General features: G+C 31.3%; 2 protein-coding genes across 2 annotated transcripts in view; both read right to left on the bottom strand.

Annotated features, from left to right (window-relative positions):
- Window positions 1-13,273, bottom strand: part of LOC126884896 (adhesion G protein-coupled receptor A3) — a 400,023-nt gene that overhangs the window by 208,170 nt on the left and 178,580 nt on the right. The window lies entirely within an intron of this gene.
- The window catches only part of LOC126884904 (short/branched chain specific acyl-CoA dehydrogenase, mitochondrial), a 75,034-nt gene that overhangs the window by 42,001 nt on the left and 19,760 nt on the right, over window positions 1-13,273 (bottom strand). The window contains exon 4 of the mRNA XM_050651235.1: window positions 12,517-12,723. Within this exon, the coding sequence (XP_050507192.1) occupies window positions 12,517-12,723 (207 nt within the window). The remainder of the gene's footprint in view (window positions 1-12,516; window positions 12,724-13,273) is intronic.

The following is a 13,273-nucleotide window of genomic DNA, read 5'->3' on the forward strand; positions in this document are numbered from 1 at the left end:
ATAATTTTTAAGTTAATTTCATAAAAAATTCATTTTTTTTTCAAAATAAAATAAATGTTTTATTTTAAACCCAATTTTTTTCAAAAATGAGCACTTTGAACCAATGAAACTTATAAATAATATAAACAATACATAAGTAAAGTAACTTGTGAAACGGTAACGATTAATTTTATTTGGGAAGCTAATTAGGGGGTGATTTTCGCGATTTTTTTAGCAAAAAATAAAAAAGACCAGCAATATTTTGAGCGTAACTCACTTACTTTTATTGTTAAAAGTTTTTTAAATAAAACAAAAATAAACCTTTTTTTAAACACTTTAAAAAAGCTGTAATGAATTTTCCCCGAAAAGAGCTCCGTTTTTGGGTTATTTCAAATTGAAATATTCTATTTGGAATTTGACGAAGAAGAACCTACTTTTCATTACCTACAGTCCCTGGCCATATTATTATGACCACCTATGAATTTTTACAAAAATCAACTATTCCACTAGGTACGTTTTGTTTAAAATATGATTTTTAAATTTAATTTTGTTATGCAATGTTAATGTTATGGGACTTCATTAAATTGCGGGGTCCGAGAAGTTAGCTACAGATACAAGGAAATGAAGGCCTAACATGTTGCCATGTGTTCTTAGAATAAATCGGGAAAGAGCATGTGATATGTTTTTATTAATTTATTTATTGACAATAAATGTAAAACATTAACTATGTAGATAAAATAACGACAAATTTTTTTAAATTTTTAATGTTCTCTAATTATCTCGAAATACCAAGATTTTAGTATCAATAATAAAGTTAAAAAGTGTAAAATAAGTAAAATTCTGCTGCTTTAAGATTTTACTATATATTTTTTGTTTATTATAATCTATATGAAAATGAAATTTGTAAAATAAAGTGCAAAGTAAGTAAAATTCTGCTGTTTTAGGATTTTACTATATACTTTATTTATTATCTATATAAAAATAAGATTTGTGTAAATAATAAAGTCGCCAATACAATAATTACAGATTATCTAGTAATATTATTACATAGCATCTTTTCAGTTGAACTTATAGCAATCGAAAAAACATAGGGCTTTTCATTCACAGTCATTTGTTTCGAGCTTCTGTCATGTGTCACATAATATTAATATATCTACGTCATACGTTATTGGTATTGCCAATGATACAAACCAAAGACGTATGACGCAGATATATTAATATTATGTGACACATGACAGAAGCTCGAAACAAATGACAATCGATGAAAAGCCCTATTGATTAAAGACAAATAAAAAGCTGTGATAATAAGAGACTCCAGAATATATGCAACTGAAAATACAGATATACAAGTCCACCGAAATAATAAAGCTGTGATACAGGCTCCAGAATATATGCAACTAAAAATACAGATATACAACATACAAGTCCACAGTACTATTATAGGAAAAATATATAATTTGTCTAAAATGGAAGTGGTAACTATTTATATGGGTAAAGGGTAGGTATATATTTTTTTGTTTATAACGTCACAGGTTTATAACAAAACGTCAACCTGGTAACAAATGTAAATTAGTGTTGTGTATTATAATGTAATGTTTATTATTATTAATTAAAGTACTTATTTGAAATGACAAATATCGCGATAATAATGTGTTTTATTTATCAAACCGACAAACGCAGAAATTAAAAAAAATTGCTATTTGTAATAAGTATAAATAATTTACATAAAACTGTAAGAACATTAATAATTAATTAAAAGAAATATATGTGAATCTAAAGTGAATCGCTCTTCCCGCATTTGCGCTATGTTCAAAAGTCTTTCACGTGCTACAATAGTTGTAGGCATTTTAATATTTAAAAAAATACAAAATGAACACAAAAATAACGTACTGACGAAGTAAACACTTTTCAGTAACTAAAAGCATTTCAGGTACATTCATTTCAAATAATAAAAAGAAATATAATATAATAAAAAGAAAGTCATAAAATGTATATCTGCGGAACATCTGTGCAATCTGGCAAACGCAAATTTAAACGTTCTCACTCTATTGCCAAATCTACTCAGTAACCTATCAGGACAATTGCCACAAAACAATTTCTAATAATTAACTGCAATTAATATCAAAACAAACAATAAATATTTATTCGTTCGTATTTTACATACATTAAAAAATAGCAAAATCCACAAAATAATGTAAAAAAGATAGTTTTCAAAGCTTTCTCTCTATATTTGAAGCGTGCAACATATTATACATTATATACATTATAATCACATGGCAACACTGTCAAACTTCAATTCAACGTTCTGTGAAAATCTAATGTGGCTAACTTCTCGGACCATCCAATTTAATGAAGTCCATGTTATGCATTAACTATAATATATTTAATAATAAACATCAATAAAATATTTGAAAATATTACATATTTATAGACTAAGAGCCGCTATAGGTGAAAATTTTTAATCATTTTAGGCACGACGGGACCCTATAACTTAAATAGTAGAACCTAAAAGAAAACGTTTGAGCACTGTGCCGTCACTTTTCAGTGGCACATGCGTCTACAGTGGCGCATCAAACTTTCCACTTAGGGACGGGATACATAAATTAAAAAATACCCTCCCTCATTACCAGAATTTAATTTTTTTCATTTTTTTAAGTTTTATGTGATTAAGACATAAGATTCATCGTAATTTTAACCCACCACCCCCTTCTCCCTGCCCCCACCATCAAAAACTTTATTTTTCGATTTTATTTTTTTTTTTTGGTGGGATGCAATCAATTTTAAAATTTCAAAAAATTTACACGCATAGTTAAGGCTTTCGTAAAACACGTCTATTTTTTATAGACCTGTAGGTTGAATGTACATAACCTCAAAAAAATTTTAAATTTTTTTTTGAAAAAAAGTATATAACTTTTTTTTGGGGATAGCTGCAGATCTAATTTTTTCTTAGTCTTGTGTATTTTATCAAACACTATATTTCTAATTTTTTTCAGATTTTTCTGTAACGTTAGTCACCTTCAAAAATCCAAAAAACTGTTTTTTAAGGGGGTTTTGGGGGGTTTGAACGTGTTGTTCTGATTTTTAAATATCCTAAAGAACTCAGTTACTTCAAGTTACATATAACCTATAAAAACAAAATTGATTTGATATATTATGAAGTCTATAAAATAGGGAAAATCCTCCAAAACCCCCCAAAAAACAGTTTTTCGGATTTTTGAAGGTGGGGAGACTTACGGAAAAATCTGAAAAAAATTAAAAATATAGTTTTTGATAAAACACACAGGATTAAGAAAAAATTAGACCTGCAGCTATTCCTCAAAAAAAGTTATACGCTTTTTTGAAAAAAAAAAATTCTTTTAATTTTTTGAGGTTATGTACACTCTACCTATGGGTCTATAAAAAATAGGCATGTTTTATAAAAGCATCAACTATGCGTGTGAATTTTTTGAAATTTTAAAATTGATTGCATTCCACCAAAAAAAAATAAAAACGAAAAATGAAGTTTTTGATGGCGGGGGCAGGAGGAAGCGGGTGGTGGGTTAAAATCACGATGAATCCTATGTGTTAATCACATAGAACTTAAAAAAATAAAAAAAATTAATTCTGTTAGTAAGTTCTGTTAACTTTTAATTTATTTATCCCGTCCATAAGTGGAAAGTTTGATGCGCCACTGTCGACGCATGTGCCACTGAAAAGTGACGGCACAGTGTTCAAACGTTTTCTTTTAGGTTCTACTATTTAAGTTATAGGGTCCCATCGTGCCTAAAATGATTAAGAAATTTCACCTATTGGCTCCGTGTGTCTCCCCTCTACTTACAGTCACATGACACGCTGTCAGATTTTGTAAGGACGTTTTAACATTGAGTCTTATGGGATTATTTTGTTAAACTTGAATATTTTATTTTGTAGTGATAATAACCGAATACAATTGTTAGAATTCATTAGTTATTAATTTATACTGTAATTTATAGTGCAACAAAAATATTTTCTTTTTCGTTAATAAAGATTTATTGACATAAACTGCGATAGTGAGGTTATGTATACAAAATCAAACTGATAATCAATATTGGAAAGTGAAGAATTTATATCAGATTAAGTGCGTTTTTATTTTCTGTTTATATTAATACATAGTATCACTAGCGTGACACGGCATTTTTTTTAAATATCTCATTTAAACATACACAAAGCGTCCTTATAAAATTTCAAAAAACCGCCACCATGAGCAGGTCGGTCGATTATGCTTTGACACTTTGTTAACGCTCGGAGCGAATAGCGGCTCTTAGTCTATTATATTTTTTTAATATTTTGTTCAACTTCTGACCTTAATCAGATGGAAAATATTTGGGAGCTTTTAAAACGAGAAATTTCCGATGAAAAGGTCACTAACGAAATTATTTTGATTAAAAGACTAATATATCGTTGAAACCACAATGACAAATTGAAGCAAAAAAAATTTAACTGCATTCAAAGTATGTCAAGACGGGTACTAGCGGTAATCAAAGTTAGAGGGGGCTCAGCAAAATATTGAAAAAATAAAAATATGTGATATTTTTAAATGTTTTATTGGTGTTTATTATTAAATATAATACATTTAATATTACACAGCAATAAACCGTTTGAAAATATCACATATTTGTATTTTTTAATATTTTGCTGAGCCCCCTCTAACTTTGATTACCACTAGTACCCGGCTTGGCATACTTTGAATGCAGTTAAATTTTTTTTGCTTCAATTTGTCATTGTGGTTTCAACGATATATTAGTCCTTTAATCAAAACAACTTCGTTAGTGACCTTTTCATCGGAAATTTATCGTTTTAAAAGCTCCCAAATATTTTCCACCTGAATAAGGTCAGAAGTTGAACAAAATATTAAAAAAATATAAATATGTAATATTTTCAAATATTTTATTGCTGTTTATTATTAAATATATTATAGTTAATGAATAACATTAACATTGCATAACAAAATTAAATTTAAAAATTGTATTTTAAACAAAACGTACTTAGTGAAATAGTTGATTTTTGTAAAAATTCATAGGTGGTCATAATAATATGGCCAGGGACTGTACAACTCTGCTTCTACTGGGTCGACAGACCTCATGCATACACTATTTTTTTCAGTTTTTTATAAGCTATATTTTTGCTAAGAATATTTTTTTCGCTAAAATACTTACTTTTTGAGTCATCTGCGAAAAACCGTCCAAAAACATGTTTTTTTTTGTCAAAAATGAACATATTCATTCGCAAATAACTCGAAAAGTATTAACTTAGTGAAAAAACTCTATAGAACAAAAGTTACTTAGAATTAGTCATTTTATCCAATTTCGGACTTATTTTGAACGTATATTTTTTCACCCGCGAGAAAATATTTTTCACCCCGTATTTCCCAATTTTTGTAAAATGGAGGGGATGTAGAATTGTAAACTTTTTCTTATAATAATTAAAGACCGGATTATATGTTTTTTGCATATCGATAACCATCAAAGATACAATCAAACGCTTCAGGATGTGGACGAATTATGATAATTAAAGGCGTTTGACACTAATTTAATTTTACATATTTAGAATATTTTCGTTTTTTTAACATATTATTTGGATGGTTTAAGCATATTTTCGACCGTTTGACATATTTTGGCATATTTTTAACAAATTTTATCGAAATATTTGTTGATGTCACAAGAATCGTCGCAGACCTAGAGGGAAAACCCACCATCAAAATTGAATAGCAGGTAAATTTTGTATTTCTTTAGGACCGCTTCTGGGTTGCATAGGCGTAAGCAGGGGGTGGTTTTGGGGGTTATAACTCCCCCCCTTTTGGATGTACTTTGAGCCCTATATGTTTAACACCATTATTATTTCATACTCTGCAGAGACCTTCAAGTAAATGTTTTATTAAATCGAATTATGCATTTGTTTATAAAACCATCCTCCAATTTTAACACTGAATCGCTTAAGAGACAAGAGTCTCTTAAAATTCAGAAGACTCTTTAGGGAAAACGTTGAGAAAGTTTCTGGAAAAACTGGACAATCAATAAATAAAAAATGTATTGCAACTTTACAGAAAAATAGATTTAAAATTATTACAGGTAGCAAACCAAATTCTTTGTGGCGATTTTGATGTTAATACCAATTTAAATGCGGAGATTGTTAATGTTTTAAAAGTTGCACCAATCACATCAGTTGATGTTGAACCAAGCTTTTCAACATACAAATTACTACTAACGGATAGGCGACATAATTTTACTATTGAAAATATTGAAAACATTAGATTGTGAATTGTTTTTACAAGAAGTAATAAAAAGTCGAAACGAAAGTAATAGTAATAGGTACTATGTAGATAGGTATACATTGATATATTTAGGGTAATTTTGTCAATATATGTGTACTTACCGTTATTTAATAAAACTTTTATTCATTTTTTAATGCATACTTTGTTGTTACTTTAAAATATTTTTCACATATTCCACATATTTGGAACATATTTTAAACTTTAAGGGAATATTTTCAACATATTTTACTCATATTTCAGACATATATATGCCCATATTTCAGTCAAAACAGGAACATATAATCCGGTCTTAAATAATAATAGACAATTTCAACTACCTATCCCCAAATTTTTATCCTTCCTTTATTTTTTTGGAGGTTTTCGTAAAATGTTGTGTTCCCTGATCGGGCTAAACAACAAATTATTGTAAAAGAAACAAAAATTCGCAAACCCCGGAATTATGTGAGCTATGACGTTTTAAAGTTGGAGATAATGTTTGTTTGTTTAAAAATTTATTATTCGTTCCGATGATGAAGTAACTTGTTATTTAAATAATATTGTTAACAAGCATAATTGCCGGTGTTTAATTTATACACATGGATATTTTTCGGAACGCACGAGGTGTTGTTGCTCAACGTGTTGATGTAAATGAATGATGTAAATTATATGAAAAATCGGAAAGACAGTGCAATTTTCTTTTCAAAGGGGAGACTTTCAGTACATATTTTTAAAATGAAAGACAAATCATCAATATCATTATCAATCGGCCCTGATTTGTCCAGTGTTGAACATAGACCTCCTCCAGATATTTCCATCTTCTTCTGTTCTGTATCTCTCTGCTGTCCAATTGGTCACAATTATTTTGCGGTTGTTGGTCCATCGCCTGGGGGTCTTCTTCGGCTTCGCTTGTCTGTCCGTCCGTGGTATCCACTCAAGAAATTTTTTTGTCCATCTGTCGTCTTTCATTCTTGAAACATGTACACACATGTCCAAAAGTTTGGAATACGTACAAATAATATACCTATCTACGCCTATCCTATGGTGGTTTCAAAACTTGTTGATATTCATTTTAGAGCGTTTTTACATGACAATGATAAAAACTTTGAATCGTGTTTGTATCATTTTGCCCATTTTGGTCACATTCAACTGATTAGCGTATTTACAAATTATTTCAGTCTGTGTTTAAATTTGAATTGAGTTGTTTAAAAATGCCTAGAAACGTGATATCTCACTTTGACAGATCTAGAGTAATTGCTTTGTTACAACAGGGCTTTAGTCAAAGTGATATGTATCGCGAATATTGTTAATGTTACTCAGAGTGCTGTATCTAAAATTAAAAAAAAAATCCAAGAGACAAATGACGTCAAGAATCGTCCCAGAAGTGGTAGAAGTCGATGTACAACAGCTGCACAAGATCGGCAGATAACATTGATAGCTCGAAGAAATTGTCTGGAATCCACAAGTGGTATATCCAGAGAAATTTCTAGGCTGCAAGGACTGAATATTTCACGGCAAACAATAACACGCCCACTAAATGCGGTAAATTTGTATCATAGAAGGCCCTTACATGTTGCTAAACTAACCTACCAACACAAAATAGTAAGGTTGCAATGGGCTAGAGAAATGGTGCAACATGGTCCTAACTGGAATATCTTGATGTTCTCTGATGAGTCAAAAATTGGCTTGGTATCTGATTCGCGAAAAACACTGGTTGGAGGGCCCCAGGACGACAAGCCCGACTAGAAACAGCCCAACCGCGTGTCCCGTTTGATGGTGGCAGTATTATGGTTTGGGGTGGTATTATGAGTGGTACACGGACGCCACTGCTGGTTCTGGAGAGAAGTGTCACTGGTGCTGTGTACATCGAGGAAGTTTTAAATCCTGTCTTACGTCTATTTCGAGGTGCAGTAGGTGATGAATTTGTATTTATGCATGACAACGCACCTCCTCATCGAACAGCAGCAGTACAAAATTTTCTGGAAGACGAAGGAATATCTACATTACAGTGGCCCTCGAATTCCCCCGATATGAACGTTATTGAACATGCTTGGGACATTCTCAAAACACGCATCAAAAAGCGAAACAATCCCCCTATTACACTTCGCGAACTAAAAGATGCTGCTCATGAAGAATGGGAGAGAATTCCGCAAGCCCAGCTCGACCAGGGCAGCATGCCCAATCGCATGCATACAGGCCAATGGAGGAAATACTAATTATTAGTTTTATTGAAAATTATTTTTTTCTTTACTAATTTATTTTTAAATATAAGTTGTACTTTCTAAGTTTTTCACTCCAAGAGAATAAATATTTTTTTGCATATCGTTTATTTGGTTTTGAGATTTATTTAGTATTGTTAAGAATTGAAACAAAATGATGTTTAACTATTCAGAAAAGTTTATACAAGGTGTCCCAAATGTAGCGGAACGGTCGAATATTTCGCTAACTAAACATCGAAAATACTCGAAAAACTGAAAAATACATTTTCAATAATTTTTAAAAATCTATCCAACGACGTCAAATACGATCCCCCACTTTATTCCCTAGAGGTGGGGTGGGGGGTAACTTTGAAATCTTAAATAGAAACCCCGAGTTTTTATTTCAGATTTGGATTCCTTATGTAAAAGTAGGTAACTTTTATTCGAGGCATTTTTTCGAATTACGGATAGATGGCGCTATAATCGGAAAAAACCATTTATCGTGATACCATAGGTAAATTATAGAAACGGTCTAATATCTCGAAAAATGCACTTCCCAATAAAAAACCAAAAAATACGCATTAAATATTTTTCAAAAACTTATCGAATAACGCTACACATGACCCTCCACCTCACCCCCTAGAGGTGGGGTGGGGGGTAACTTTAAAATCTTAAATAGCAACCTCCATTTGTTATTTCAGATTTGGATTCGTCGTGAAAAATTAAGCAACATTTATTCGAAACATTTTTTAGAATTGTTGATAGATGGCGCTATAATTGGAAAAAGACTATTTATTAGCGCCATCTATCAACCATTCTAAAAAATGTTTAGAATAAATGTTGCTTAATTTTTCATTACGAATCCAAATCTGCAATAAAAATGGAGGTTGTTATTTAAGATTTTAAAGTTACCCCCCACCCCACCTCTAGGGGGTGAGATGGAGGGTCGTGTTTAGAGTTATTCGATAGGTTTTTAAAAAATATTAAATACATGTTTTTTGTTTTTTCATTTGGAAGTGTATTTCTCGAGATATTAGATCGTTTCTATAATTTACCTATGGTATTACGATAAATTGTGTTTTCCGATTATAGCGCCATCTATCCGTAATTCGAAAAAATGTCTCGAATAAAAGTTACTTACTGTTACATAAGGAATCTAAATCTGAAATGAAAACTTGGGGTTTCTATTTAAGATTTTCAAGTTATCCCCCACCCCACCTCTAGGGAATGAAGTGGGGGATCATATTTGATGTAGTTGGATAGAATTTTAAAAATTATTGAAAACGTATTTTTCAGTTTTTCGATCCGATGTTTAGTTCGCGAAATATTCGACCGTTCCACTACTTTTGGGACACCCTATATATAAAAATCAATAAAAAGACGAAATATTCCAATATTCCAAACTTTTGGACATATGTGTAGTACCCTTCTCAATTCTTGCCAAATTTTGCCAATATAGTGCAAATTTTTAGTTCCTAAAATTCAGCCTCCCAGCAAGATGTTATCCTTAAGGGGGTAGGCCAAAATCTTGGTCCAATGCTATTTAAATGCATTCATTTTTCGAATCCTGAGAAAACTAATAAATATTTTTGAAAAATTTAAACGCAAAATGAAAGATTACATTATTACCGAGAGCCGAAAGTCCATTAAAACTTCTATAATGTTTATTTTAATAAGTTACAGGGGTGAAAAAAAAAATAGAAAAGTGTGATTTTTAATGTTGTTCTGAAGTTATTTTCTTGTGGCATTTTTGCAATTAACTAGTTTTTGATGGGAAATAAGCCACAATTTTACTAAAAAAAATGATTTTATTAACGTTTCGACGCCCAAATCGGGTGTCGTCAAAATAGAAAAAATATTAATGAATTAAACAAAAATGTTGTTACTTAGTAAAAAAATTCTTCTAATAATTTATATAATCTGACTCATTTATATCGACAATTCAGACATATACATGGTGTTGTGGTTATTTTTTTAAAGACAGATCACATATGTTATGATTTTTTTGTGATGGATATTCTTGAGTTGGGGTTGATTTGATGTAATCGAATGAACTATCTTTCAGTAAAGTCGTCCCAGAAACGCAACCCATAAATATTGGCAATATCATTTTAAAGTCTTCTACTTGTCTGAATTGTCGATATAAATGAGTCAGATTAAATAAATTATTAGAAGAATTTTTTTACTAAGCAACAACATTTTTGTTTAATTCATTAATATTTTTTGTATTTTGACAACGACACCCGATTTGGACGTCGAAGCGTTAATAAAATCATTTTTTTAGTAAAATTGTTGCTTATTTCCCATCAAAACTAGTTCATTGTGATTTTTAATTTCAAATATTTCATTCAAAAGAAACTTTTTGTTTATTCTAAGGGACTTTCGACCCTCGGCAATAAAATAATCTTTCGTTCTACTTTTTAAATTTTTCAAAAATACCTATTAGTTTTCTCAGATACTCCCGATACTCCCTTAAAATTTTAGATGAGAAATGGGATCTTGTGGCACATCAGTATAGCAATAAAATAAAAGAGAAATGACCTCGTTCGGTAAAGAACAAAGTGTTATTAAAATAATTCTAGATATTATTATTATAGATGTATTAAAAGAGTATACAAAATCAAAAATATATATATTATCTAAAGCAAATTAAAAATACTTTTTATAACCAGCGAATCTTGTGAAATAAATTGAACATGGCGAAACCATTGCAACAAACTAATCGTTGACGTAGCTTTCAATTAATTACTAAACTATAAATAAACAATAAACTAACTGTTAATTTGTTAAATTATTTCTGGAAGTTAAAAATTTCTTAACAATATAATATTTATTTGGAACTAAAAATAGTGGCCTTGACATTTCATGACACGTATCAGTAGTTAGTAACGAGTCTTATCTTCGCTTCGTGTTTACAGTCATAAATAATATAATTCAGTAACCAGGGGTTCGAAAGCTCTAGAAATTTTTTAGAACGTTTGTTTTACTGTTTTTTTGGTTTTTAATCGCATAATACGAGGGTCGTACGATAAATTCGTGGTCAAACATGTAGATTGTACAACGGCGAATCCAGCAACCTTGAAATGTGGGGGCAATGAAATACAAATTTTCTCGTGACTGGCGTACGAGGATTCTTTTTCGGGATGGCCTGTTATTTTCTTATTCTTCATGTATCATGTCCTTTCGGAACGTTGGTTACCATGAACCATGAAGTTCTTCTTCGTCCTGGACTGCGTTTGCCTGCTATTTTCACTTGAATAATATTTTGTAGCAACCTATATTTGGGACCTCTCATTAAATCCAGCTATCTCTTCTTGATGCTTTTTATAATCGCAGTAGTCTTGCTGAGACATTCTAGTATTGTGGAGTTTCGAATCTTCTGGATCTAAAAAACTTTTCTTAAAATTCTTCTATTGCACCACATTTTGAGAACCTCAAGACCATATAGATCGATTTTATTCACAGTCCAAGACTCGACACCATACAGTAAGACCAAGAACATGTAGCAGCGAAGTAGTCTGATCCTTAATGCCAATTTTAGGTCTCTGTTACATAATACTTTGGACATCCTTCTAAAAGAGGCTCTTACTCGAGGGGGGGGGGGTTTATTAAATGATCAAATTACCATAACATAGCACCCTCAATTACTATTTTTATCTGGTCTCTGGCATTAAATTGAATAAATGGCAATAAACAGATTTATTGTGGGACTTTTTCATTTATTATGTTCCAAAGACTTTTAATAATTTTCGATTTCAAGGAATTCTGCCATATTTATGTTTCAGTTATTCAGTTATCAACACGACACAAAATTCACTATTTATGTTCAATCGTAATCTCTTTCTTAAAAACAGTGTGAGTAGACACCAGGCTGGGTCTCAAGGAGGGGGCAATTGACTCCATTGAACCCCCCCTTGGATCCGCGCCTGAGATTGTACATAGTGCTGCAAATTCGGGGGAACCTAATCAAGCAAGGGAGACCCAGGAAAAATGGTGCCCCCTTAAGTTTATCTAAACTATTTTTGTATATATGAAGAATTCTGCTGTAAAAGCAATAAAGATTCATGTACTCACCATATCTGTGGCTAGCCTTGGTAGATATTGTTCCTTTTGCTGTTTGTTACCTAATTTTATTATCACAGTGTTCACGAGGGTGTTGTGGATGTCTACAAGGGCAGCTACGGCAGGATCGACTTTTGAAATTTCTTCGACTGTGAGTACCGTGGTCATGAAATTGCATCCTGCACCGCCATAGTCCGAATCAATTTCTATACCCATAAGCTGCGAATCAAAAAATATGTTAGAGGAGCATATTAGTGCCTTTTCAGCAAAAAAAAAACAATCAATTCATCAACAAATGCACCTAGAGGACAAGAGAGGCAAGACGTATAATAGATTATAATATAATTGTAAATAAGGGAAGAAAGAATCAGTAAATCGTAAATAAGGAAAAAATAGAGGCGTGAGACAGGGTGACACAATATCACCGAAACTTTTCAATCAGGCTCTGGAAGATATTTTTAAAAGATTAAAATGAAAAAAAAGGTATAAAAATTTGTGGACAATGCTTGAACGATTTAAGGTACGCTGATGACACCGATAAAAAAGAAGAATTGCTTGAAATGATGAAAGAACTGGACATAGAAGCTGGAAATATAGGCTTAAATATGAATTACAGCAAGACCAAAATCATAACAAATACAGATGAGAACATCACAATGAGGATCGGATAAGATGAAATAGAACAAGTTCACGATTATATATATGTGGGTCAAATTATAAAACTTAACAAGGAAAACCAAACAGCGGAGATCAAAGACGAGTAGACTGG

This window comes from Diabrotica virgifera, chromosome 5 (genome assembly GCF_917563875.1).
Source record: "Diabrotica virgifera virgifera chromosome 5, PGI_DIABVI_V3a".
Lineage (NCBI taxonomy): Eukaryota > Metazoa > Arthropoda > Insecta > Coleoptera > Chrysomelidae > Diabrotica > Diabrotica virgifera.